Raw genomic sequence first — 26857 nt, 5'->3', positions numbered from 1 at the left:
CAATCACAACTCACAAGTGATGTGTTTATATAAGACCTAAAATTTTTATACCTATTAACCTTTTATAAATTTTGATAATGATGTGCTCATATTATTTATAAACTCACAACTTATGTGTTTATATTAGAAAGCCCAAAGTTATATACAGAGATAGATTTTAAGGCTATGATGAGATCTATTGATATGGTGCATTTTCAAGTCAGGGATTACCTATGTAAGGTGGGGTTTCACTGATAGAGTAAGACCCATTTTCTAAGACATTGATACAACATAATGACAACTAACATTACAGAGTCATTTAATGTCCTTGTCAGACATACATGGGGTATGCTCATCATGATACTCATCGAATTCATTTGGGACACATTATAGCAATGGTTTTATGAAAGGAGAAACTATGCAAGTACGTATGAAGTTAAAATTAATTATCTATTTGAGAATGACTTTCTATCTTTATGCTTGTTTATTAACGATATGTTGATGTTTTTTTTCCAAATTGTAGATGAATGCCCAACTATGTTACACCATAAACAGAGGAGAAGCTTGGTCGCCATGTGTTGAAGGCTACGCACTTGGAGGTTCATCCAATTACAAATGTTTGGTATCAAATTATAGGTAGTGTTGGATACATGGGCATTGTGGACTTTCATGAAATGTCTTGTATGTGCAAGAAGTTTTAGCTTTCATGTATTCTATGTAAGCATGTCGTTGTTGTTGAATGACTTAGGAGGCTTACAAATATATATGCATGGGTTCATCATTTCTTTACCACCAATTACTACTATCAATCCATTCAAGAACCAATTGGAATGGTTACATGCCTTCGAAAAAAGAGTTATCCTACCCTTTATTCTTAATCGTCATTGATTAAGTTGCTCTTCAAACAAAAATCGACGTCTTTCACAAGGGGAGATTGTTACACCTAAGGTTTGTAGGTGGTGTAATCAAACAACGCATGTCCGAATAAAATGCAAAAACCTAGCATCGGTTCCAAGTTTTGTTTCACATGGTTCATCCAAAAGAGATAAAGGAAAAATATCTTCACAATCACTTATTTAGTTTGATTAATATGTGATTTATGTTTTTATTAAAATAAAATGTAATAGATAAAGTCTGATTAATGTTTCATTTGAGTACTTGTTCATATACAAGTGTGAATAATGTTTTAAATATATAATTTTGGAATGACCATTATTTATGTAATTGTTAGAATGAACATTTTGTAGTTTGATTATTGTATGATTTACTTATATAGTTGTTGGAATGAGTATTATATTAGTGTTATTTATGTTCAAAAACTTATGTTCATATTATTTGAGTTCGAATTCATACTTTATCAAGTATGTTGCAATGAAATTGATAAAATGGAAACAAAATGAAATCAAATGCTTAGCTAATAAACCATCATAAGTAAATATATACATAACTCAAAAATCATGTGAATAAACAATGATAAATACAAATATAATCCCTTATTTACTCGATGCAGTGAAAGTACAATTATGAGGCCAAACATTGGTGCATAGAAGTGGACAATTGGCGAGGAAAATCCAAGCTTCATGAAAGAGTTAAACACTCTATAAAGCATAACATGAAAATACCGCAATCACCTAAACCCTCGATTTACTAAGGGAAACCTCTACTCAACTCAATACCAAGTGATTTTCTTATGGTATACGTTTAGAGGTGGCCCAAAAACTTATTGCCTTTACTAATGTTGGTATGAATGTCATGTAAGGTTGCATCTATTATGCAAGCCTATCATATCCATTTGTGTAAGCTACCTCAGAGTCATATACAATGATTAACCAATCACAAAAATCAAGGACTCCGATGACCATAATTAAAGTTTACAGGGATGAAAACCTATAAACATTGAAAAATTATAATGTATACATATGTTGTATATAAGTTAATTCAAAGTAAATTATAATGGAAACACGCATATACTATAACCATATTGACCTCCCCTTAAGGCTTGTAAAACAAACCGAGGGGTAATCCACCTCCACTATCTTTATGAATAGCTCAGGCCACTGGTATGCCTCTAGTGGCGTGGCACTCTAACTGTCATATGTCATTTTGATATGCTCTATGAAGAAGGTATGGGTTATCATCCAACTTTGTGGAACGATGGCCTGCTGCTCGTACATTATTAGCCAACCACTCGCGTAGCTTGATAACAATCTTCCAAAAAGTGGCATTGGATTGCACTCCAATACAATAAACCTCCTAGTCGTCGAATGCTATAACTTTGATGTACCACATGAGGAAAGATTCATCACTCTCTGCAGTAAAGGATGGAATGGTTTGTATTTGTCATTTTGCCCTTAGTTTGATTGGATTTGTATAAAAAGTGCAAACAAGTGGACCCTTCTAGATGACCTTACCATGAGCAGTCTGCACTAATTGAAAAATAACATAAAATTGTTAATTCAATATTTAATCTTAATTAGCAAATATGATTAAATCAGTTAATGTTACCTTAGTGATGTATGATGGAAGAGGTTTGACAGATGAATCCTCCATTGTTGTCAACCATCTATGCCACTAAGATGGACTAGATAAGTAATTTTATATTATCAATGATCAATATATTTAAAAATATACAAATTTAATGGATATACCTTATCTTGCACTCCCTATGAAATAACCTCTAGTAGGTCGACCCTCTATGAACTAATTTCAATGACCCTTTACTCAAATTAGGGATCTCAGCAATTAATCATAAACACTCATCCTTAGAAAAAGGAAAAAATAATTTAAATATATATAGTAACATTAATAACAAATTGATCAATGACATTTCATAAAAAATACGTAACCTCTACAATTGGGGAAAGTGTATAGGGAGAACTCTCAATCGATACTCCTTCATGGCGAGTACCCTATACAAATACTAATAAGAAATTAATCAATGACATTTCATAAAAAAATATAATAACAACAATAAATTAAAAACCTTAGGTGGGTAAGGTAATGCAATTGAAGGGTCAATCGATACCCTCTCATGGCCAGTACTCTATACGAATATATAAAATAAATTGACCAATAATAATTCAAAAAAAGTATAGTACCAATAATAAATGACAAGCCTCGGATAGGAGAGGTGATGTAACCAAAGGGCTTATCGATACCCTCTTATGGCCAGTACCCTGTATGAATAATAATAACAAATTGATCAATGACATTTCATATAAAATATAGTAACAACATTTCATATAAAATATATTAAAAAACAATTAATTACAAACCTTATGTGGGGGGCATGATGGAATTGAAGGGTTAATAGGTGATATCATCCCAACATCATCGTGGGTAACCTACATGAAATTAATATACATGTTAGAGAAACGAATAAATACAATTTATAGAAAGAATAAATTAGATGTGGTTTTGTCACATGATCGACTATAGCTAGTCATGTACGTGTGACAATATCTTGCAAACTTGTCATATGATCCTCTAATCAAGATATCTACTCTCACAAACAAACATCTCATCCCGCAAACAAAAAATCTAACATAATATCATATTACCCAAACAGGCCAATGCAACATCTAAAAAGGATAAAATGGGTGATGCAGTCAATGGACATTAATGTATAGGGTGATCAGTAGTAGGGTCCTATACCCTAGGAAGATGTGTGGTCTCGATGGCTGGGGTTTCAATGACAAGACATGTGGTGTGCTCTATAATAAGGCCCTAAACATTGTCAGATGCCTCAAGAGTAGTGGCTTGTATGTCAACAGGTGGTATCATTGGAGATGTTATATCTCTTATCGATGAGGGCACTAAGGAGGATGTGGAAGATTGGGGATCCAATATACTCGTGTACGTAACAATATTTGCATACCATAGTGTAGCCTCTTTAATCGGTGATGGTTGGAGTAGGAAAGTAACATCACCATACTTATTTAGATATATAATTTAAACCTATTTGCATTAATCAAGAAATCAATTAACTATTACATACATTATCAATGGTGAATATAGTTCCCATATAGCTTCAACTAGGAACATCTCGTGTATGCCACTTGAACATTTATGGAGAAACATGGACATCAACCAAGTCCACCCAATTATACAAAGGTGTCGATCGTCTCATATATCCGATATTATAATATAAACATGAATGATTTCATTTAATTAATTTTTTTTCCTTGCCAATCAATATATTAAATCAACAAATACATACTTACTTAGAATGCAAAAGGGAATCTGTAGATATCATATTTACACATGTCGATCATTTGGCTAAAGTAGATCTTATCTGTAACATCCGAATTCAGGTGTGTCAGTAAACTCCACTTCCAAAATTACCCCTACAGTTGATTTTATAACTTGTTGTGTAAAGAAATTGCAAAAGAATTACAGAAAACTACTAAATGAGCAATATTTTTCAAAGGGGGTAAAATGGTCATTTTATAAAGATTCAAGGGACAAAGTGGGAATTAAAATTGAATGGCACACTTGAAATTATATGGTGGTGCTAAGGGTTTTTGGTAATTAGCTAAGGATAAAATAGTAATTTATGAAAAAGGTTAAGGGCAAAATGGTCCAAAAGGCTTATAAAATATATATCCTATTCATTCTCTTCATCAATTGCTGAGAACTCCATTATTTTTTAGCTAAAGCTTCCCTTAACCAAAATTCACCAAAAAACCTAGCTAAACCACCTAATTTTTAAAGGCTCCGGTTATAAAAAATGTAGATCTGTCCATTCTAGTCAGTTCTAAGGTAAGAAATTTAATTTTTAAGCGATGTGAAATTTAGAGTTTTGATGGATGATTATATTTTTGGTTGATTAAGGTTGCCAGAAAGAAGAAAAGAAGGTGAATAAGCTTAAATCACCTATTTGGCAAAGAAAAAGTAAGAATTTCATACTTTACATACTTGAAGTAAATTTGAGTTAGGTTATTTAAATAACCTTTACTTATATAAGTGTGTAAGGTATTAGAATTAAGGTGATTTATGCTTAAAAGGATAAAGAAATTCATTAGGATTCATGATGTAATTTTTGGCCATAAGGGTAAAAAGGTAAATTTTGGCCATAAGGGCAAAAATGTCATTTTATGTGATATAGGTTAATTTTGCTTAATTATGTGCATAATATGTGTAATAACCCTTATATTAAGCCTACATTATATATTTTGAAATTAATTAAATGTATGAGATATATAAATGCATGAGAGGAGAATATGATGTTTGATAAGGAATGAAAAGAATAAGGGAAAACAATGAATGGGTATATCTTATATTATGATTATATATGCATACATGAGGAATCATAACATATGCATGTATTAGAAAAAAAAATAAAGAAAGAGGAAAAATATTTTCTAAGTCATGCATGCTTTCAGAAAATGGAAAATAAGTATTTTTGGTTTTATAATGACTCATATGGAACAGGAAAGCAGAAAACATACTTAAAATCCTTACACGCGAGCTGTACTGTATGGACAGCAAAGAAAATAATCGGTTGTACTATGTGGACAACCAGTTGTACTGTGTGGACAGCAAAGAAAAAATATCAGTTGTACTGTGTGGACAGCAAAAGAAAAATATCAGTTGTACTGTGTGGATAGCAAAAGAAAAATATCAGCTGTACTGTGTAGACAGCAAAGAAAAAAATATGCGTGTAAGAGAGAATTATTCTTTGTATGGTGACTGCAAGTACTGTCATATGCAGTCTAGACCGGTCAATAAGAAAGAGAGATAAACAAATTAGTAAATATTTGATGAAAGTCATTTGCATTAGAATTATGCATACAAGCCTGTGTGGCTGATAAAGAGTTGAGAAAGATGTACAATCAGAAAATAGAAATGTCATGGCACTCATACATGCATAAAATCATAACGAGTAAATCATAGCTGTATAGTAAGGAAAATGAATAAATATGTGAAAGAAAAGAATTATGATATGTGTTAAATGCGTGTTCTGTGTCAATTATTTTATTGTAAATAGTTCAGACACGCTGAGTATGGAAAAGATTAGAAAAGATTAGTACTGGTATAAAATGCTTTAAGTGTTGAGTATGATTTTCTTACTGAGCCATAGTCGCTCACTCCATTTAATTTAATATTTTACAGGTAAAGAAATGCAGCAAAGGTTCCCGGGGAGCACTAATGAGACATGAGGCTGAGGGATGAAGGCACCATATTGTTGTTGATTTATATGTTTTGATGTATATGTGAATATATGCATATATATATATATATGACTAGTTATGAAAATTGATTATAAAGTTCTGTGGGTGATAATTTTTATAATGGTTATTATTATATACTTATTTTATTAATTGTGATTAAGTTGATGAAAATCCAGTCGGTTGGTAGGACTGGTTTATGTGAATTGTTAATTGGGAGTGTTACAGGGCATAATTAAAAAAAAAAAAGAAAAAAATTCCCCAGGCCCTTTACAATAGGGGAACTCATGCCGTTTTTCTGTAACACACCCAATGGTTATGAGAGGTTACACTATCACTTACCTGAGATATCAACTTGAACGTCATTTCCTACCTTGGAACAAACCACGGGTAGGAATTAAACCCATCCAAGTGATCAACCAAGTGGAGATGCTCTAGAAATATCTTTTGTCGTCAGTCATTCCCCATTAACACCATATACAGACAATAAAACAAGGCTACTGGTGTATGCTTTAGAAGCTATTCATGTTATCGGTTTCAAAGTATTTCATCTTGTATATAATATTTTAAATAATGTATATAATCTTGCATGTGTTATTTGTATATGGAGAAGAATGATAGTTAAGATGGGATCAATTAACTCAAAAAGTATTGGGTTTTGATATCCACTGATTCCATCCAAATCTGAGTTTTAAGGCGAACATTGATAAATATTATAAATCAAATCTTTGGCCAGAGTATAATGTAAGTCATACAAAAGATATTCATTATGATATGTTTCAAATATTTAAATTGATGATTTGTAAAAAATCAAAATTAGAACTTTGACAATCCATGAGTCTAAAATCGATCTAGATTGGACAACAGAAAGATATTACCTGCATAGAACGTACGATTGGAGATTTTAGGTCGATGAAGTATCTTTTTGCTGTGGTTTAGAGGCTATGACACATTGTTAGATGTTTATAATAGTCGTTAAGTTTTCAGATACACTTTTGAATCATTTAAAAAGAAACTCATGGCTATGCCATGATGAACCTGAAGGGTCACACCAATAAACCAAGCTTACGAAAGGGAGAATTAATTATTCAGGGTTGGCTAGCACCTTCTGAAGAATAATAAAAATCATATAAAATGTTATATGAATGCAAAGATAACATCTTAAAAGTTAAGGTGTTAGTGAGATGGAATTAATATGGCTAAAATATATTTTATATATATATATATATATATATATATATATATATATATGCATTACAAATCTTTAAATCAACATTTTAGTGGGCCAAAAGTAGAATTTTATAAAACTACAACTAACCACCATTATAAAAGAATAAAGTTAGTTCATTCAAAGAGAGTTAGTCCATTTTAAAATAAAAATTCTTTCACTAAATTGTAAAACTCTCTCTCCTCTCTCTACCTCACAACAAAGGTTACCTTTTAGCTTGGTGGTGGACTTTCTTTGGAGGTTTTGCAAGTTAAGAGACTCATTCCATCATCCTATATCTATATAAGAGGCAAAGGAGTAAGTAAAATCTTTATTGTTTTTCTCTTTTGCAAATGCATGTTTTGATTATTTTTCTCTTGACATATACATTTGTTTTGCGTTTATTCTCTTCACCCAACTTTCAAAGGCCATTTTGACGGTGTCGATATTGTTATCCCCCCATGGCCTAGTCAGGAAAACCTGCTCTAAATCATGATATTGCACCTTCTTACATCTCTAAAAATAGGTATCACAAATCCTATCTTTGGATTTGCATGGAATATATGATCAAAGTGCAATGATCAACTAAATGGTAGGCTGATCATGAGAGCAAACTTGAATGGGCTAAATCTCATGTCAACCCCATTAATTCTGAATCAAAAATCATCTCTATTTAAGCCTTGATATAACTATCGAAGCATAAATGAGTGCACCGACACTTTACTGAACTTGGTATCTAGTAATCGAAAGAGATGCCCAAAACACGTCCTATCAAACAACGACAATTGCTCCAATGTCAATATAGATTTAATCTTCGATATGGTAGATCACTAGACATGATATGTAAGCTCTACTCAAAAGTGTCATATCTTATCCGAGATTCTCAATGCACTATTGTCACATTTTCTTTTATGAGAAATATCTTGTAAAAAAATTAAAGTTTATAAGAATTTCATAAAAAAATATATATAAAATCAGTGGCAAAAAAATAGTAGACAAAATTAAAAAACTATACACTGAAATACCCTAGAATTAAAAAGATCGAAAAATCAACTTTAATTTTGATAATTAAATGGCGAAATACCCTAGAATTTAAAAAAAATTGAAAAACTGAACTAAAATATGAAAACTATATGTCTAAAAACCTTAAAATAACAAATATCGAAAAATAAATCTAAAATTTAAAAACTACACATTGAAATATCCTAGAATGACAAAAACTAAAAAATCAATCAGAATTTTGAAAATTACAAGTTGAACTATCATAAAATAACAAAAATAAAAAAAACAGATTTGAATTTCAAAAACTAAATAACGAAATACCTTAGAATGACAAAAATGGATAAATCGATTTAAAATTCTAAAATTATATGTTGAAATACACTAAAATGACAAAAATAAAAAACTGAATAAAAATTTGAAAATTGCATGTCCAAAAATTTTAAAATGACACAGATAAAAAAAAATCTGAAATTAAAAAAACTATATGTTGAAATATCCTATAATGATAATGGCAAAAACAAAAAAAATTGATCAAAATTTTGAAAATTACAAGTCAAAATATCCTAAAAGAACCAAAAAACTGATTTGAATTTTGAAAACTAAATGACAAAATACCCTAAAATGACAAAAATCAATAAATTGATTTGAAATTCAAAAATTACATGTCAATATATCCTAGAATGACAAAAATCGAAAACATGAATAAAAATTTAAAAACTACTCGTCCAAAAACCTTAAAATGACAAATATCGAAAAACAAACTTGAAATTCGAAAACTAAGTGTTGAAATATCTTAGAATGACAAAAACCAAAAATTCGAATGAAATTTCAAAAATTACAAGTTGAAATATCCTAAAATGACAAAAATAAAAGAAACGAACTTGAATTTCGATAACTAAATGGCAAAATATCCTAAAATGGTATAAATCGATAAACCAATTTAAAATTTCAAAATTACATATTGAAATACCCTAGAATGACAAAAATTAAAAAACAGAATAAAAATTTAAAAACTACACGTCCAAAAATCTTAAAAAGACAAATATTGAAAAACAGGCCTAAAATTCGAAAACTACACGTTGAAATATCCTAGAAGACGGAAACTAAAAAATCAATCAAAATTTTGAAAATTACGAGTTGAAATATCCTAAAATAACAAAAAAATGGACCTGAATTTCGAAAACTAAATAGTGAAATACCCTAAAATAACAAAAACTGATAAATTAATCTGAAATTTGAAAATTGTATATCGAAATACTCTATAATGACAAAAATGGAAAAATTGAACAAAAATTTGAAAACTATACATCTAAAAACCTTAAAATGACAAATATAAAAAAATAGACCTGAAATGTGAAAACTATATATTGAAATACCCTAGAATAACAAAAACTAAAAAATCGATATATTCTAAAATGACAAAAATAAAAAAAATGAACATGAATTTAGAAAACTAAACGTTAAAATACTCCAGAATGACAAAAACTAATAAAACGATCTGAAATTCGATAATTACATGTCGAAATACATTAGAGTGACAAAAATAAAAAAACTGAACAAAAGTTTGAAAACTACACATCTAAAAACCTTAAAATAACAATAACAAAAAATAGACCTAAAATTCAAAAATTGTACATTGAAATACATTAAAATACTTTAAAATTACAAAAACAAAAAAATTGATCAAAAATTCAAAAATTACAAATCAAAATACCTTAGAATGACAAAAATAAAAAAACAGGTCTGAAATTCGAAAACTAAACATTGAAATAGTTTAAAATGGCAAAAACCGAAAAATCCATATAAAATTTAAAAATTACAACGAAAAAGGGGCTTAAAAAATATAAAAATCAAAAAACAAACTTGAAATTTGAAAACTATACGTTCAAAAACCTTAAAATAGGAAAAATGAATATAAAATTTAAAAACTAGAAGTTGAAATAGTTTAGAATGGAAAAAACTAAAAAATTGATCTAAAATTCAAAAAGTACATTGAAAAAAAGCACAAAAATAAAGAAACAGATTTCAAATTTGAAAACTGCACATCGAAAAACCCTAAAATAGGAAAAACGACTGTAAAATTTGAAAATTACACATCCACTTACCTGTTTAATGAAAAATATTGTTTGCCCCCTTATATATTTTCTACTCTCTCATTGGTTCTATATTTTTCTTTGTCCCCTTATCGATTTTTTTATCTCTCACAAGTCCTATATTTTCAAAAAATTAATTTTCCTCCCACCCCCCAAATTCCCCTAGGTTCTCCAGACCACCCCTCAGGTTTCCTGTTCAAAATGTCGTTGTTTCCCCTGATCTCCCCTCAGTCCTTATTGTTTCAAAAATCATATTCCCCCCCCCCCCCCTTCTCCCACATGGTGTCGTTCCAACTCGTAGGAGATTTTATTTAGCCCAGAGAATCCCAAGGTCCTCTAGAGTGGATCTTTGGCAAATCTAAGCTATTTTTCACTCAAAAATCGTCATTTCAACCTCAAATTTCAACAAAAAACAAATTTACACATCTTATAACACAATAATTCTTAAACAATTTAACCAAAATAAACAAGAATAAACACATTTTATGTATTATTCAAAACCAAAATCCTAGCTCAAAATCTTTATCGAATCGGAATAATCTTAACAATAAAATTATTCAAATAAGAGTAGAGATGATGTATCAACCTTTTTTGCCATTTTCGTCTTCGGAAAACACGAAAAATATCGAAAAGATTCCGAAAAAGAGGAACAGATGCTGAACTCATGGGAGACTCAAGATTTTATTTAAATTTTAACAATGACTTCGGAGGAAAAATGGGGAGGAATATGAAAATTTTTTTGTTTATAGATAAGAGTGTTTTGCTCGTTGTAACAAAATAAGATATTTTTACTTAATCTTTAATATTTTAGACAATTTTGCTTAGACTCCTATGGTTTAGTGTGCTTAATTGAATTTCCCTAAATAAATAATGCATTCCAGTTACCAGCAACCCCAACGCCAACAAATTGTTTTGTCTCTTCTTCTTATCTGTCTTAACTAAACCCGCCTTTCTTATTATGGCTCCCCACTTTCTTTATCTTAAATCTATTTATCCTCATAATATCTTCTTCATTTTATTGAATCTTCGCACATAATACTCACTCTCACATTCTCACACCATCATTTTTGTTTTGCCTCCATTTTTTTGAAGAAGGCTTTTGCATGTCAAGTCTTTTAGCACATAGTTGACGGAAGGTGCCCCTTCGCATAATTCTTCTCTATTCATCCTTTCTCAACCATTTCAATCTTCAGGTATCTTATAAAATCATTAATATTGTTCTTTCTTCTTTTCTTTTTAATCTCATGCTATGCTACACAGTAACTTTGTCTTTTTTTATTATTTGCTTTTGCGTCAATAATTGTTAAAAGCAAAAGCAAAAATTCTGTAACTCAAGTAAACACAACTCAATCGATTACTATTCTCAATCGATCTCTGCACGTTTCGTAGCTGTTTCCTTCAATCTTTACCATGGGAACCAAAATGAAAGGCATTTACAAAAGTTTCAAATACATTTCCCAAATTTTTTGTAAGTCTCTCTGCACATGAATTTCTATTGGTTGCTTAATTTGCCTTTGGTTTGAAGCTAATGGATGTTTGTTGCTATAGTCGTGAAGGACCGAGAAATGGAAATTGGTTATCCAACAGATGTTAAACATGTGGCACACATAGGTTGGGATGGCCAATCTGGTACTGCACCCAGCTCGGTATGTCATATAGTCCACATTTTTGTGTTTATTTATGCTTGGATTTGAATATGTGTTTTGTTTACATATTAAACAATTGTTTTCCTGGATGGGTAATTTATGCAGATGAATGAATTCAGGGCAGCTCCTGATTTCTCATCATCATTTGGGAACCCAATGGACTCCAGTAATATGGCACTTTCGGCATGGTCCTTTCAAGGCATGTTAAGTTTTACTCTAGATTTTCTCTGCTCTCTTTACATATGTTTAATAGGTTAAATCATAACAAGATTATATTCAAAAATCTAAATTATGCTTTCAATAAGTTATAATCATGTGAAGTTTTCTGAGACAAATGAAATAGGCCCTCTTCACGGGTTAGACTATTAAGGGAATTTTGTATTATTGTTTTCATATAATATAGCAAGTAACTGAAAGTCATAAGATTCTTTTCCTCCAAACCAGGAGAGTAGTTTTGGCTGTTCTGTCACGAGATAACTACTTTTTTGTAACAAAAGGGGAATCTATGGAATTATAGCCGAAATTAAAGGCATATTTTGGCGTTCCAATCACAAAAAGACATGCTTGGGAGAATGCAATTCGGATACTTGTGATAATAGATCAGTTAGAACTTCCTATATCAAATATTATATGAGGTTCTTAAGGGGTAACCATGTGTTTCCTAGACACACTTCTGCTAATGAGCTTCAGTCTTGTTCTCCTATGGCTTACTGTATTTTTCTGATGTTATTATTGCAAACAGAACAAAAGGGTGTACAATCAAGGATCCAGAATATTATATGTGATCAATACCTGGCTGCAGTGGTGAAATTTTAATATACTGCATACTCATCTACTGAGTGAGATTTATTTTGTTGGTGGAAGTGGTTCTAGGGAACTGTGTCTTGTCATCCCAAAATTTATCATATGTACAATAATGAACTTACAAGGAATCTGAGACTCTTTGAGCCCTTGGTTGGATTTTCAGTGATATCTTTATGAAGCCTACTCAAGAAAGAATTATGATTGTAAACTTTTATCAATGTTCACTGGAAACAACTCCGAAATTGTCTTTCAAGTTTTAAGTATCATGGAAACACAAACAATAGTATGCACATAATATTTTTCACGGTAACAAGAAATACTCACAGCCTTTTGTTTTGCTCTAACAGATTTTGAACAATCAATGGGAGGAAAACTGGGATCTGATATATTTAAAGACATTGCACCTACAGATCTTCCAAATATTCCTAAGAAACAGAAGCAGAAAAAGAAATCATCAACTTCTTCTCCCAAGTGTGGGTCCTCAAGATCATCTCGATCAGTGAAGTCTAAGACTACATACAATGAAATGGGGACAACAAACGTGCAAGTATAGAATTGGTGTCTTATTGTTAGGATTTACAAAGACCTGGTAACTAGTCATGTGAGGTTGCGAGATTGTTGCTTAAATCAATCTAATTCCCTAGTTGTTATTGCTACCATTTTATTAAATTTAAAGATCTTGTTTTAGGTTGTTCAATGGTTAGATTCTAATGAGAGTTTGTTCATTAGAAAAGAAATTAAGGGAAATTGCAGGTAATAAAGTCTGTTGTTGCTTAGGATTGATAATTTCCAAGGTAAAATAATGTTGCTATTGATTTAATTAATGAGTAGTGAGGGCGAGATTGAACCAAGAGCTGAATTGTAATATATTGATTTCATTTTAATTTAATTTTAGTGTTTAAAGTTTTTATTAGATTAATTTGGAATTCAAACCCCCCCTATTTCAAGACTTTGTTGTTCTTAGTCAATTTAGAAATTAACAATAGGATTAAAATTAATTGCACTTCTATGTGGGATCGACCTCTATTTGCCCTAACTATTGTCTTGTAGGAAGTTAAAATAGAGTAATTAATTTTTGGTGTATTTAACAACCATCAGTGTCCGACTATATGAAAGATGACATAGATCTTGACCGAATCAAATCTAAATAAAAAAAAAATAATTAAGGGAAATGGTTCACATCTAGATAGTCACTAGTTATGTGTGAAAGTGGCGAGATACTGAAAGGAATAGGGTTTGATACCTATGAGATGCATTATACACTCGATACCAAGACGCATTAGCCACATAGCTCAGTTCAGTTTAGTTGTGCATGGTAAGGGATTATGCCCTTTCAATTAGTTTCTCACATGGTCAATAAGATGCATCACATATATACCCGTGATATAGGTCATCTAAGAATAGTTTTCAGATAATAGTATTATAATTAGTATATGCAGTAATAGAGGGACTACAACAAGATATTCTCATGTGTCCAAGGTATCACAGTTAACTAGCCTACTAGGTCATATGACATATTCACAAGGCATAATAATGAGAAGACACACAAGGTGTCATTTGTTTTCACTAAGGTATTAGATATACCAAGATCAGCTTAAGCCTTACTAGTATGTATAAGATGACCTATGTATTTAGGGCATGAGGGGGCAAAGAATAGACAGATGGGCAAATGAGAGAGTCCAAAAAACATCTGCTTCAGCCACATAAATATTTAGTGATGGAACGCCAATATTTTAATTTTATGTTTTGTGTAGGGTACCGAGATGTCACTAGCTTACTGAGTGTTTTCACTCATGTATTGCTTTTTATGGTTTTGCAAGTACAAGTGAGTAGCGAGGGATGCAAAGGAGTTAGCGGTCCAACCAAGTTGTTGCATGAAAGCGAGGGACAAAATCATTATTTTCAAAATTTATGTCATTTATGTGTTTGTGCTTTCAATTACGCTTTTTATGGATTTTCAGTTGCTTTCAAATACTTGATTTATAATAATGGAGAATTTTAATACATGTTAAAGTATTCATTCAATTGTTGTAATAATGAAGAATTTTAATGCATGTTAAAATATTCAAGTAGTGCACATCTTTTCGGGTCATATTCCATATAGGGGTATGTTCATGGAGATCGGTGCTAAAATATAGAGCCATGTTTGGAACTAAACTCATAATATATATATTGGACTAGAGCTCTATAGTATATGGGTAGGACTTAATCCTATAGTACACATGTAGATCTAAGATACATAGTGTACATATTTGAGACATGTCTCATAGTTTTAGAATTTCTTAACAACCATGAAATTATGTTTTTTTTTTTGGTAAGTAAAATTATATTACTAAGACCAAAGCAACAACTTAAGCTCATATTATTAAACTATCTCCACAAAAGCAAACTAGGGAACAAGATAACAAACTATATAAAAGAATTTCCTATCACTATACAAGGATCTTAAAGGCACCTTATACATCAAGACACTTTTTATCTATGTGTTTTCATGAGAGTTATTATGTGGGGTCATTTGTGAGATTCTTCTTACACACGCCCACAATAGGGCATTAATGATGCATTACAACCTAATAAATGTTTGTTGAGAAAAAGATTACATAGTTGTGCAACTTATATGGTCAAGGTGTCTAATTCATGTTTCATCCCAATCCGATCAACATAGAAAAGAAGTTTTAATAAATAAGTTTTAAAAGAATATGATTTCACCATAGTTTTTACAAGCATTGTATATAGAGTGTTATCACATATTAGGATCCTAATATGCATCCTAAATGATCAAGAGATTGTCTAAGCCATGTAATTTATTAAAGTTCTAGGATCAAAGATAAATCTGATAATTGAGTTAGTTAAATATTCTATGTCATGAAAATTTAGAGCCAAGTTCAAGTGGAAAATGAGAATATTTATGGAAAGCGATATGAGATAAATGTGTAGGACTAAGGTCTTCTACACACTCACTCACCCCTTCCCATTTTTGATTTTGTAGGTAACAGTTAGTGGTTTTGAGGTGGTAGGTTAATGAGCGAACAAGGCATGAGGGTATTTCAGACTTTCTACATATTTGTTTATGTTTACCATTTGAGATGTTATGAGACTAATATTATTGTGTTTGTATGTTATAAACTACACACTAAGGTTTATTCTTTTATGATACACATCTCTTGATGTTTCTGTTGTTGGAGCATTTTTTCAAATAAAAGGACATTTTAGTGAATTCATGCAAAATTTTTATATTCTGTGATATTTATAAGTATATCATGCTATGTTAATAAAAAATAGTAGCACTTTTCTCTTTTTTTTTTTAGCTTTCATGCTTATGAATGAGATATATTTATATTTTATCTTTCCATAAAATCACCAATAATTTCTTTTTGGCATGTATATATGATCCACCCTTACAAATAGCATTTTCAAGATTTGTCCTACTAAACATGCATCAACCTATATGTAATAGGGTACAATTTCATCTCTAGGACATGTGTAGCAATTATCTATACATTAAAGTTGAAAATACTCGTAAACTTCCAACCTTTTTCCTTTCAGGTTATATACATAGTTCATGATGACATTTAATCTCTCATCTAGACTTTGTTAATTTATAAAATTCAACTGATAGTCATACTCTAAAGCATACCCCTTCAATCCATCTTGCAAGACCTCTTTATTTTTTAAAATATCCATGACTCAAAAACATTGAATCTTCTTGTCTGCCAATTATTAATAGGCATTGTCGGTTAGTCAAGGAATGGACGTAGCCAATGGATTAGATCACGAACTCTGCCTATGTCTTTGTGTTTTCAATAATGGTACTTCATTCATAAGCTTAGTGTCATGTGCAATGTAATCAAACTTTGTTATGGAGAATATTCAATCCCATTTTTTACCCAAAATAATATTCATTGTCTCTTCAAACTTAAATTCATTAATTGAAATATCATCAATTTCAACCACGATCAAAGCAACTCTATTTGGTACCTTCTCATTCTTTCAAAAATCTAATCCTTTATAGTTTCCAAGAAGTCTGAACCATGCACATCCATAAGGTACATTTCATCAACATCTACATTAGAATTATCCTCTTCATGTTCATCCTAAGAGGGTTCATTACCCTCCTTTGTATTTGAAGGAGCTTAACTTCAATATTGGTCTTTAAGAGAAATCATTTTTGTCCTCCAAACATTGGAATGAAAGGTTCACCGGTCATATATGGTGAGTTGTTATGCAAGTTATAATCATTTTTAAATTTATATGCTCTAAAACAAAAAGAAAATTAGAGATTGTCTTATCGAATTTGTGATAATGGTCACAAACAAATGAATAGATGAGTTAACGTTATTTAAACAAAAGACAATATAACAAGCAATATCATATTCATACACGAAGTTGTAAGGCATCCTATTGATTACATCATTAGGTTTTATATCTAGATAATATTTTATTTATGATTAATACATAGAAGATAACTCAGCAACTCAACAAATCTCTTAGATGTCTTATCAAGATAGATTTTAACTATTTTTTGTTTTCTTTCGATATAATTTATTATGTTATCTTTTGTCATTGTTCACTGCTCTTCGTAGTCAACCAAGGGAACTGTATGTCCTATTTGAGTAATCTTGCAATAGTAATAGATAAGATATAAAACATTTAAATAGCAAAAAATCAAAATTCTATTAAAAAATATGAGTTAGCATGATTTTCTAGGGGTCTGGTAGAAGGATCATGATAATTAATGGGGAATTTTCTGCCAACTGCATGGTTTCCTTCTTGTTTTTATGTTATTTTCCTAATTTTTGCATCCCTAAATACTTCAAATTGTGTTTCAACTCAAAGTAACATATATCACACCATTTAAACACCCTAAACATTACACAAATGTGCGCATTTGTAGTAAATCATCTCAATGACAATACACAATTATTCTAATTATTTATTTAGGAATTTAAAGTTAATATTGATCTTAATATCTAGGTACAATGATTTTTCTTGCTTGATTTCAAGTTTTATATGTTAAATATTGTAAATTAGGGATTGATAGGATAATGTATTTGAAGGTTAGGGACAAGGGAAAATGGCATTTAATTTAGTTATATTTTGATGTAGGGTTACAATTGTTGATTATTTTAATAAACCCCTAAAATCTGGTTAATTTATTAAAATCCCATATGTTAATGGTAAATTCCTAGCATTCACCCAAGAGATTGTAGGCTCAGAGGCCTTCATCAGTCTTAGATCAACCTTAATCTGGTCCATGGAGTTACTGGATGTAGCAAACAAGCTTTCATTTCGTCTTATCATTTTTAGGATAATCGATCGCATAAAGAGATAGTCCCAGATCAAGCCTATTTCGCTTAAGATAGCAAAATCCATTTTAACTTGGATAAGTTTAGGAGGATCAATTATAGCTTCTTGAATACAAAATTATAAATAAGGCTATCATCATCATTCACAAGGCTTTTCATTAAAATAGTTAATTTGTAGTCAAGCCAAGGAAAAAAGAATAGCTAGCTAGAGCTTCACTCCAATTGTTTCAACACAGTGCTTTGCACACATACACACTAATCATTTCATAACTGATAAACCAGAAGCATGGTAGTAACAGCCTGGAGGCATTAATTCACATATGCCTTGCCCTAATTCTCCATCTTCATTCTCTTGCTTCAAAATATGCAAAAACTTCACCACTAATTAATATCAAATCCTCTGCTGCATTGATTAAACAAATCTGACGTTGGACATTTCTCTTAAACTCGCCCTGTAATTAAATCCATCCATATCAACTACATGTCTTACGTTAACTACTTCTGTATGAAAAGGAAAATTTTGAGTAAATTGACAACAGTGGCGTTCTTATTTGTATTAAAATTATATTTATAAATCATGTGTTGCTCAAAATGATTTATTAAATCCTATCTAAACTAGTTGTTAGCTTATCCCTCTGCTAGTAATGTCTAAACTTCTAGGATGGTTTAAAAGGCTTAATTGCTCCCAAAGTCTAATTGTTTGTGTATGAATTTAACTCAAGTTAAAATTAACCAACTCCCAAGTCTGATATATGGTGGCCTTGTTTTCATGCTCCCTCTTTTCTTCTATAGACCCATTTGCACCTAATTAGCTTTTTTCCTTTTGGTTGCTTAACCAACTCCGTAGTCTAATATTTTGTGTGGAGACTCCATCTCTTAAGTCATATGACCCTTCCATTTCTCTTTTTCTGAACCAGATATAGCTTCTTGAAAAGAAACTGGTTCTTCATTACTAGTTAGTTAAACAAAATAAGCATACTCATCGTATAAACTATACTTAATTGGTGGTCTAATTGTGCGTCTAGGTCTATCTATGGCAACGCTGCATTTATGTTGATATTCTCGTTGCTCTATAATGTTTGAATCATCACTACTATCATCTAATTATATTATTAGTTGGATTGCCCTTGATTTTGAGGGATTGCCAATATCAAATATCTATATCCTTACTATTCATAGCCTCACAGTCCTGTAGGTATGATTATCTCCTAAAACAAAACTCACTTTGTGTAGCATAATATGAAGAGCAAGCTAAATCTAAAATTTGATTATGAACTAGATAATTGTCACCTACCATCACAAGCACCACTAGATTTTCTTCACCGGAAGTCTTTGATGTAACACTAGCAGAACTAGAAGCAATATTGTTCTACTTATCAATATTTTGACTCTTCAACAATGGGAAATTTTTCTTCCATTGCCCCTTCTAATGGAACTTAAAACATTCTCCTTTCTTCACCCTCACCTTAGATCTTCCTTTAGACATTCCACTTCCTTGTCTCTTATCTCTTCCTCTACCCTTGCCACATTCTAAACTTGCTGACAAACCCTCTTCCTGAGAGTTTCATGTCTCTAACTTTTGCATTGTTTGGTGGGATCTTAAAACTGAAACTTCTTTATAGTCTAGTATTTCATTTTGAAACATCAATGTGGTAATTAGATGATTCAACAATAATCGTAAGGAGCAGATAAGCATGACAACCTTGTCCGTGTCCTCTAATTTAACATCCACATGCATTAGATACTGACCTTCTGATCGAACTCGGTCATGTGCTCTCATGGTGTCCACCTTTTTCTATTTTAAACTGGAAGAGGTCACACTTCATAAATAACTTATTGGTGATGTTCTCAGACATGAAGAGACTCTCTGACCATAAATCTCATGTTGTCTTCTCATTGGTCACATCATACATTACTAAATCTAGCAAACACAAACTTCATGGTACTAAAGGCGACTACTTCCGTGTCTTGTCATCCATTCTCAGCCATATTGGTCAACTTTTCTCCCTATTCTGTGTTAATAGGTTTGAAACTCTCAATTGCCATGATGTGAAATTTCATTTACTATCGAACCTGTTGAATTTTGCATGTACATTCAATCTACTCAACTTTGCCTAGCTCTAATATCGCTAGATGCAGAATTTTACTTCTCTCAAAGTGACTTTCAATTGAATGGGAATTTAAATAGGGAAAACTATGACAAAAGTTAATCATAAAACACATGCAAAAGCTATGTTATTCAACAGCGTGCCAACGTCAATAAAGTAACTGTCAATGCTATTAATCTAAAGAAATATCTTTGAGCAATATATAATGTAAACTATGATTTCCCTTATATAGTAATGGCTTGAGTAACACAAGATTACAATTGTATCCCAACTAGATTTCTTCAAATCCTAAAACCTTTAAGTGAATAGTTCTTCGAATTTGGGCCACATTTTAACACGGTGTGTGATGTGTACAAAGTGTTGAGACCCCTGATTATTTACTCCACTATTCAATGACAAATAATTCCAACAATTTTAAAAGAAAAAAGAAGTGTTTCGACCCCCAAAATTAGTAAAATTAGTGGAGTATTAAAACTTTCAAAATAAAAGTTTGAGTTCGAGCCTTTGTCACACTTATAAAACCTTGACTTATCTAATATAGTGATTGTGAGTCCAGTTATTATACTCTGGGTTTATCCTTCTAATAAATACGAACAGGTCCAGTTATTAAAAAAAAAAGGGTGTTTCCCTATTAAAGAGATGGGTGATGTGATACAAGGGAGGATGGAGATTGATTTACAAAAGGCTTGAGTAATAACTACCAAGTAGGCTTTGCCAGAAATGACACGGGCATGAGGAAACTTATCCACTAAACAACCCGACATGCAGTGAAGAGCAAGCGTTGCGGCAAAAGCAAAGAACAACTAGAAAGGACTCATGAGAAGAGGAGCAGAAGAGAGAACTCATTGGTTGAAGACCTGAGAATGCTGAGGAAAGCGACTAGCTTATATTAACGAGTATTAGCTTATGGATAATTTTGTGAATGTAGAACGTACCTTACTTAGGAGTTATGAAACTGTTATTTCCATGCTGCCTAAATATATATATATATATATATATATATATATATATATATATATATATATATATATATATATATTTCCCTTCTTTCAAAGAAGAGATATATAAATCTTATTGTAAACATTCATTTGGATATATGAAAAAGATTAATCTCACTTTGTCATTTCAATAAAATACTGGAGAAAAAAACTTAGTTGAATCATGACGCTTTCTATGTTAAGAGAAAGACAAATGATTTTAGAAATAAAATTAAAAGTGAAAAAGAAAATAAGATTATTAAAAAAAATTTGGTCTTGCCAACGGTAAGTTTCTAGATAAAGCAATTACTTCTGTCTTGTATCTGATAAGGCTAAATGGTTCTATATTGCAAGTCAACCAGGCTACATTGGTACTGACAAGGGAAGAGGCTCATTTTAGCAGCAATGGATGGAACTGGTGGACACTTATTTTTATCTCAACTGGAAAAGGTCTTAGATCAATAGCAGAGGGATTCCATGACTCAGTACAAGTACATGCATTTGTACTCCAGTAATATATAGAAAGATAATTAAAATATCCCTGTTCACTCAAATAAATGGGAGCAGTTGCAAATAGTTTTCTACATTCCCTTTTGAAATAATTCCGTACTTGCTACTGTGTAATTGAAAACAATGGAAACAAGGAAGAATTAATTGAAGGGAAGAAAAGGTATAGATCTGTGTAAAGAGTAATAATATTTATTACTCTCGCTAAAATTTATTCAAACCATTTCGTACCAATACCGAGTCAATTGCCCGGATACCAGTAAATCTTTTATTAGACATTTCAGTGTCAACAAAATAGTCATAAAAACCCTAACTAACGCGTTGCTTGCCGTATCCGACAGTGCGCCGAATCATTGCAATGTGGTTTGAGTGTAGAAGGCAGAAAATTGATTGGGATTCTAAAGCTTCCAAAATTAAGCTGTTGAAAGTGAGTTTGTTTTAGTGACTAACACGTGGCTCAGCCTCAGGGAAGCTAACAGATGGCACGGACTCACAGGTGTTAAGGCCATTATGTTTATGAGAACAAACAAGAGACAAGCAGCCGATCCTATTCGGAATCCAAAAAAAATACGTGACTGACACCTATAAAATATCTGTCCAGTGGTTAACTGGCTTATGGTTCCCAATAAAGCAAAACACCGCTTCATGGTAATATGCGCAACACATAAATCCAAAACAGCTAAATCAAAATAATCCATTTCAGTAAAAAACGCCCATTAAATTAAAATTGAAATTCAAATATTAGAAATCAGGTGCTTACCAGAAAGCAGACATCGGCAAGAAACAATCATCAGTTCTTACCTTTCCCTGTTTGGTCTAAATGCCTACTTCCATTGCCATAGTAAAGGTGCAAGCGGCCATCAAACCCAGCTGGGAACTGGTGATGTTGATGAGGATTCTCCACAGATGGTGGTGTAGTGCCAATAAGGAAAGGTATATTTGATCCGTCTATAGGAGATGTACTAAACCTCTGAATATGAGGCAAAATAGACGGTGACGAATTGGACTGAAGGGTCCCCCTATTAAAATTAGAAAGGCCAGGAGAAATTGTGAAGTTGCGATTGTAGTCGCCGCCAGGCCCCGGTTGGCCGGTTGTGACTGAGATCAGATGGTCTGCAGCAAATGGAAAGTGCTGCTGAATTTCTTGATGATTTTCATTTGATAAACTAAATGGTGGGATTGACGCTAATTGAATTTGTCCAGAAAAATTATGTGGACGAGAAGAAGATGGCTCCATTAGCTCGGTGTTAAAGTAGTCCATGGAGATTGCAGACCATGGTCTTGCTGTTGTTGGCTTGTGGAAGAAGGACTCGCCGTTTGGCTCTTGATGGGTGCCCGGCCTACTGTTGTTGTTGACATTGCCAATACCACAGGTAAGTAACTCAGTAAATGAACTTTGCGAGATGGCATTCACATGATGATGTGAAATACGAGACTCATTCTCCCTCATCTTCTCCTTTGCAGCTGATCTTTCTTTTGCTCTCTCTCGAGCAACTTTCACTCTATTCACCCGTGTTAAAGAACGTGAGACAGACAAACCTGAGCCTTTGCTTGTCTCAGAGTTACTGCTACAAGCAGATTTACTTAAGGAACGATGCTGACAATTTGGATCACCATCTAATTCAACTGAATCAAACGCTTGTTGATCAGTTTCTTCACTTACCCTCTTTTCATCTCTAAATTGCTTTGGTGTGTCAGGAAAAGAACTACTGAGAGAAGGGAGCTCTGAAATTGCATCTGCAGCAGCTTCGATCAACCATTCAACGGCTTTACTAGGCTGATCATAACCCAACCGATCTTGTAGATCGTAGAATTGAATCGCAGTGGTAACAGATAACCGAACTCTCCGGTCTCGAAGCCCTTTTGAAGTCCAAACTTTGCTGTGGCGATCTTTGCCACCGAAGGCTCGAGAGACTCTAATGATCCGCGATGAGTGGTGCCATCCTCGAAGACGATTAGCACCAGTACTGCTATTATCATCACCATCTAGACCAGCAGTAGTACCAGTGCTAGACCTCTTTAGCTGATGTTGATGCTCTCCATCATCTTCATCATCTAGGTATTGGTCTTTTTCATCTATCTCGCTAGATTCAATTCTTCCATTTCCAATTCTTGGGAACTTAAACGGTTCTGTTTGAATCTCCTCCACCTCCATAATAGTTTCATGCCTTTTTACTGTCAACCAAAGAAACTGTAAAACGTGACCCTTCTGCCTTTGTGTGTTTTCTTTTTTTCCTTGTACTTTGACAGATAGAGAGAGAAAGTGGGTATGGTTTGATTAGAAGGTCATGATAGTAGGAAGAGAGCACAGCAGTAGGGGTTGCTGTGTCCTATGCATTGATGAAGATAACACAGAGAAGTAGCAATAAAAAGGCATCTTTTTACACTTCGATATATCATGGTCTACGTCAGGAAGCTAAGCTTAGCCCGACGCCTCTCTCTTGCTTTCTTTTTTTTTAAATATTGCAAGTGCACTGCGGTGCCCTTCAAAAGTAAAGCCTGAAAATACCGCAACCTGCAAAAACAAACCACAAAGTAAAACATGTAAGATAGAGAAAGTTCAAAAAAAAAAAAGCATCTAATACTAAAAACGTAAACATTCAGCTGATTTTAACTTTTTCAACAAGTCAGACACAATAACCATTTATTTCAACAACTTATACACTATAACCATTTACATTGTTTGAGATCTGACTATTCGTTGTTGTTGCTATTGTGATACAGTCAAAGCCCTTAGAACCTTATAAAGGTTCTTAAAGATGATAAGCTTTAACAAAAGTTGGAGTAAAAACCTCACAAAATTATACGAACTTTGATCTAATTTAGTTAAACAAGAAGCAGTAATTGCATAAGATTAACCGACCTGAGCAAACCCCTTTTTTCCTTTTTTATTTCCTTCTCGGTATTTAAAGCTCTTTTCTGACCCAAACAAATGGCAGAACCATCACTAACACCGCTATTAAACTGATAAATGACAAAAATCATTAATTAAAGACTCTTTCTATTTCACCACCAGGGAATCAAATTAAAATGTTGGTTTCAACTTGCTTACTCTGAACAGTGGTTTACAAATGTAATGCTGTTACAGGTGTCACGCTCCCAGATGGTAATCGCAGTTTGATGTTAAAACCCCAAAAGCTCGCAGATCTGTAATCTTGAGCTCGTTCAAGAAGATAATTATGGCTGTACAGATCATCTTCTGTAAGTGAAAACAACAAATTCGACAAAATCCCACGTATTTATTTACAGTAAATGCTAAACATAATTATATATACATAATTACATATAGTTATTGTATAACCTTTTTATTTTCAGCTCATTGTAAAGAAAATAAACTTGCCAGATCAGTTCATGAATCATAAAGCTTAAAAAAAAAAAATGAATAGAAAAAAAAACCAGAGCTAACTATTTTTCCCGGAAAAGTACTTGAGCTTTCCATACAAATGGTGATGAACAGAAAGATGTAGAGAAGAAAAATAAATAAATAAATAAAAATCTCTTGTCCTCCTATCACTGAATTATCGCTCAGAAAAACTTCTTTTTTTTTTTTTTTTTAAGCCTTTTCAACTTGTAGAAAGAATATAAGATAAACAAATAATAATTTTTTAAGCTGTATTGAAAAAGAAGATTTGACACTTACATTACATGTATGAGATTGAAGTGGAGACAAATTGATATTATGAGATACATGAAGAACGAAATGATTTAAGTGAAGGCTTCAAAGTGACTGAAGGGAGAGAAGGGGTTTTCTTTGTTTCTTCATCCTCATTGGAGCAAAATAACCGGGTTTATCGGGAAAGGAGAGACCCTCCGCATTCCCCACCTTTTATTTTATGTTACCCCTCTTTCTTTCTTTCCTTCTTTCTTTCTTTCTTTTTTCATTTTTTAACAATAATATGGATAATCATTTTAAATAGGCCAATAGAATATTTCCCACCAAGGTTTGGTGCAAATTCATTTTTCAATTCGATAATTTTCAAAAATTCAAATACTTATTTTTTTGTTAAATTTTATTGTTATTGTTAGAGGTAAAATTATTATTTAGTATTTATATTTTAAAAATTATAAATTCATTATATTTTATCCCACCAGATTTAAAAACTAACAATTTTATCCAACCTTTCTCAATCCAAGGTTTAAAAAATCAACATTTTTCTTCTAAGATTTTTGCAGCAACTACCGATGGTCAGAGACGATAATGATAACAACATTCTCTCTCCCTCTTGACTTCTCTCTCAACCACTGTCCATTTTCAACCATCATCAGTCATCATCGACTAGTGCACAAAGAGATCTAGATTTAGGTCTCTTCGTCGAGCAACGAAAAGATCTCAGTCTCTTTGTCGAGTGACGAAGAGATCTCAGTCTTTTCATCATGTTGTTATGCGATGAAGAGATTTGGATCTTTTTGTGCTCTAACCCATGAAGATCAATGATGGTAAAAAATAAACAATGGTTGAGAGAGAAGTCGGGAGGGAGAGAGAATATCACCGTCACCATCACCATTGTCTCCGATCGTCGACAACTATTACAAAAATTCTAAGGAAAATATTGATTTTTCAAACCTTGGGTGGGGAAAGGTGGGGTAAAGTTTTTAGTTTTTAATCCTGGTGGGGTAAAATGTTAGTATTTAAACTTGGTGGTTAAAATGTGATATATTTATAGTTTTTTAAATATTTTAATTAAATGACAATTTTAACCATGATAGTAATAGTAAAATTTAATAAAATAGTGGATATTTAGATTTTTAAAATTTATTATACGAAACTTAAAAGTATATCATTTCTATGAATAGCTCGCTAGGTAAACTTGAAGGGGAAAGAGACATAACTTTGGGCTTTGTTGATTTACTACGTGATGATTTTATTGAAAAAGATCAAAGTCGTGTTATTTATTTCACTCAAGATTGGGTCTCTTTACCAGGTGTTTTGCCCATGGCTTCAGGGGGTATTCACATAATTAAATATTATTTTATTTTTCATTTAAATCAATCAATCACATGGTAACACATAAATGTATAGTTATTTATATACTCAAAATAAATGAGTTTGAGATGGAT

The 26857-nt window shown here is 32.0% G+C and overlaps 2 protein-coding genes across 9 annotated transcripts; one reads left to right on the top strand and one right to left on the bottom strand.

Moving 5' to 3' along the window:
• Window positions 1-3294: 3294 nt before the first annotated feature.
• Window positions 3295-25628, bottom strand: LOC123218828 (transcription factor TCP2-like). 6 transcript variants are annotated; one of them, XM_044640475.1, is made up of 5 exons: window positions 25440-25628; window positions 24852-24998; window positions 24663-24763; window positions 22601-24314; window positions 3295-3323 (listed from the first exon to the last, which is right to left on the bottom strand). In XM_044640475.1, exons 4-5 carry the CDS (start codon window positions 23952-23954, stop codon window positions 3310-3312), a joined length of 1368 nt encoding a protein of 455 aa, XP_044496410.1. In that variant the 5' UTR covers window positions 23955-24314; window positions 24663-24763; window positions 24852-24998; window positions 25440-25628; the 3' UTR covers window positions 3295-3309. The 6 variants fall into 6 exon arrangements, with proteins under 6 accessions (XP_044496410.1, XP_044496409.1, XP_044496412.1 ...); XM_044640474.1 differs by lacking the exon at window positions 24663-24763; XM_044640477.1 differs by lacking the exon at window positions 24663-24763 and having other exon boundaries at window positions 24852-24995.
• On the top strand, window positions 11340-13752 carry LOC123218829 (CRIB domain-containing protein RIC10-like). Of its 3 annotated transcripts, none has more exons than XM_044640482.1 (5): window positions 11340-11644; window positions 11841-11919; window positions 12000-12097; window positions 12203-12296; window positions 13249-13752. In XM_044640482.1, the coding sequence occupies exons 2-5, from the start codon at window positions 11862-11864 to the stop codon at window positions 13452-13454; spliced, it is 456 nt and encodes a 151-aa protein (XP_044496417.1). In that variant the 5' UTR covers window positions 11340-11644; window positions 11841-11861; the 3' UTR covers window positions 13455-13752. The 3 variants fall into 3 exon arrangements, with proteins under 3 accessions (XP_044496417.1, XP_044496415.1, XP_044496416.1); XM_044640480.1 differs by having other exon boundaries at window positions 11341-11644; window positions 11762-11919; XM_044640481.1 differs by lacking the exon at window positions 11340-11644 and having other exon boundaries at window positions 11657-11919.
• Window positions 25629-26857: the final 1229 nt, after the last annotated feature.

Source organism: Mangifera indica, chromosome 6, assembly GCF_011075055.1.
Source record: "Mangifera indica cultivar Alphonso chromosome 6, CATAS_Mindica_2.1, whole genome shotgun sequence".
In the NCBI taxonomy this organism is placed as follows: domain Eukaryota; kingdom Viridiplantae; phylum Streptophyta; class Magnoliopsida; order Sapindales; family Anacardiaceae; genus Mangifera; species Mangifera indica.
The sequence above is the reverse complement of the archived record's forward strand: the minus strand, read 5'-3'. Positions and strand labels throughout refer to the sequence as shown.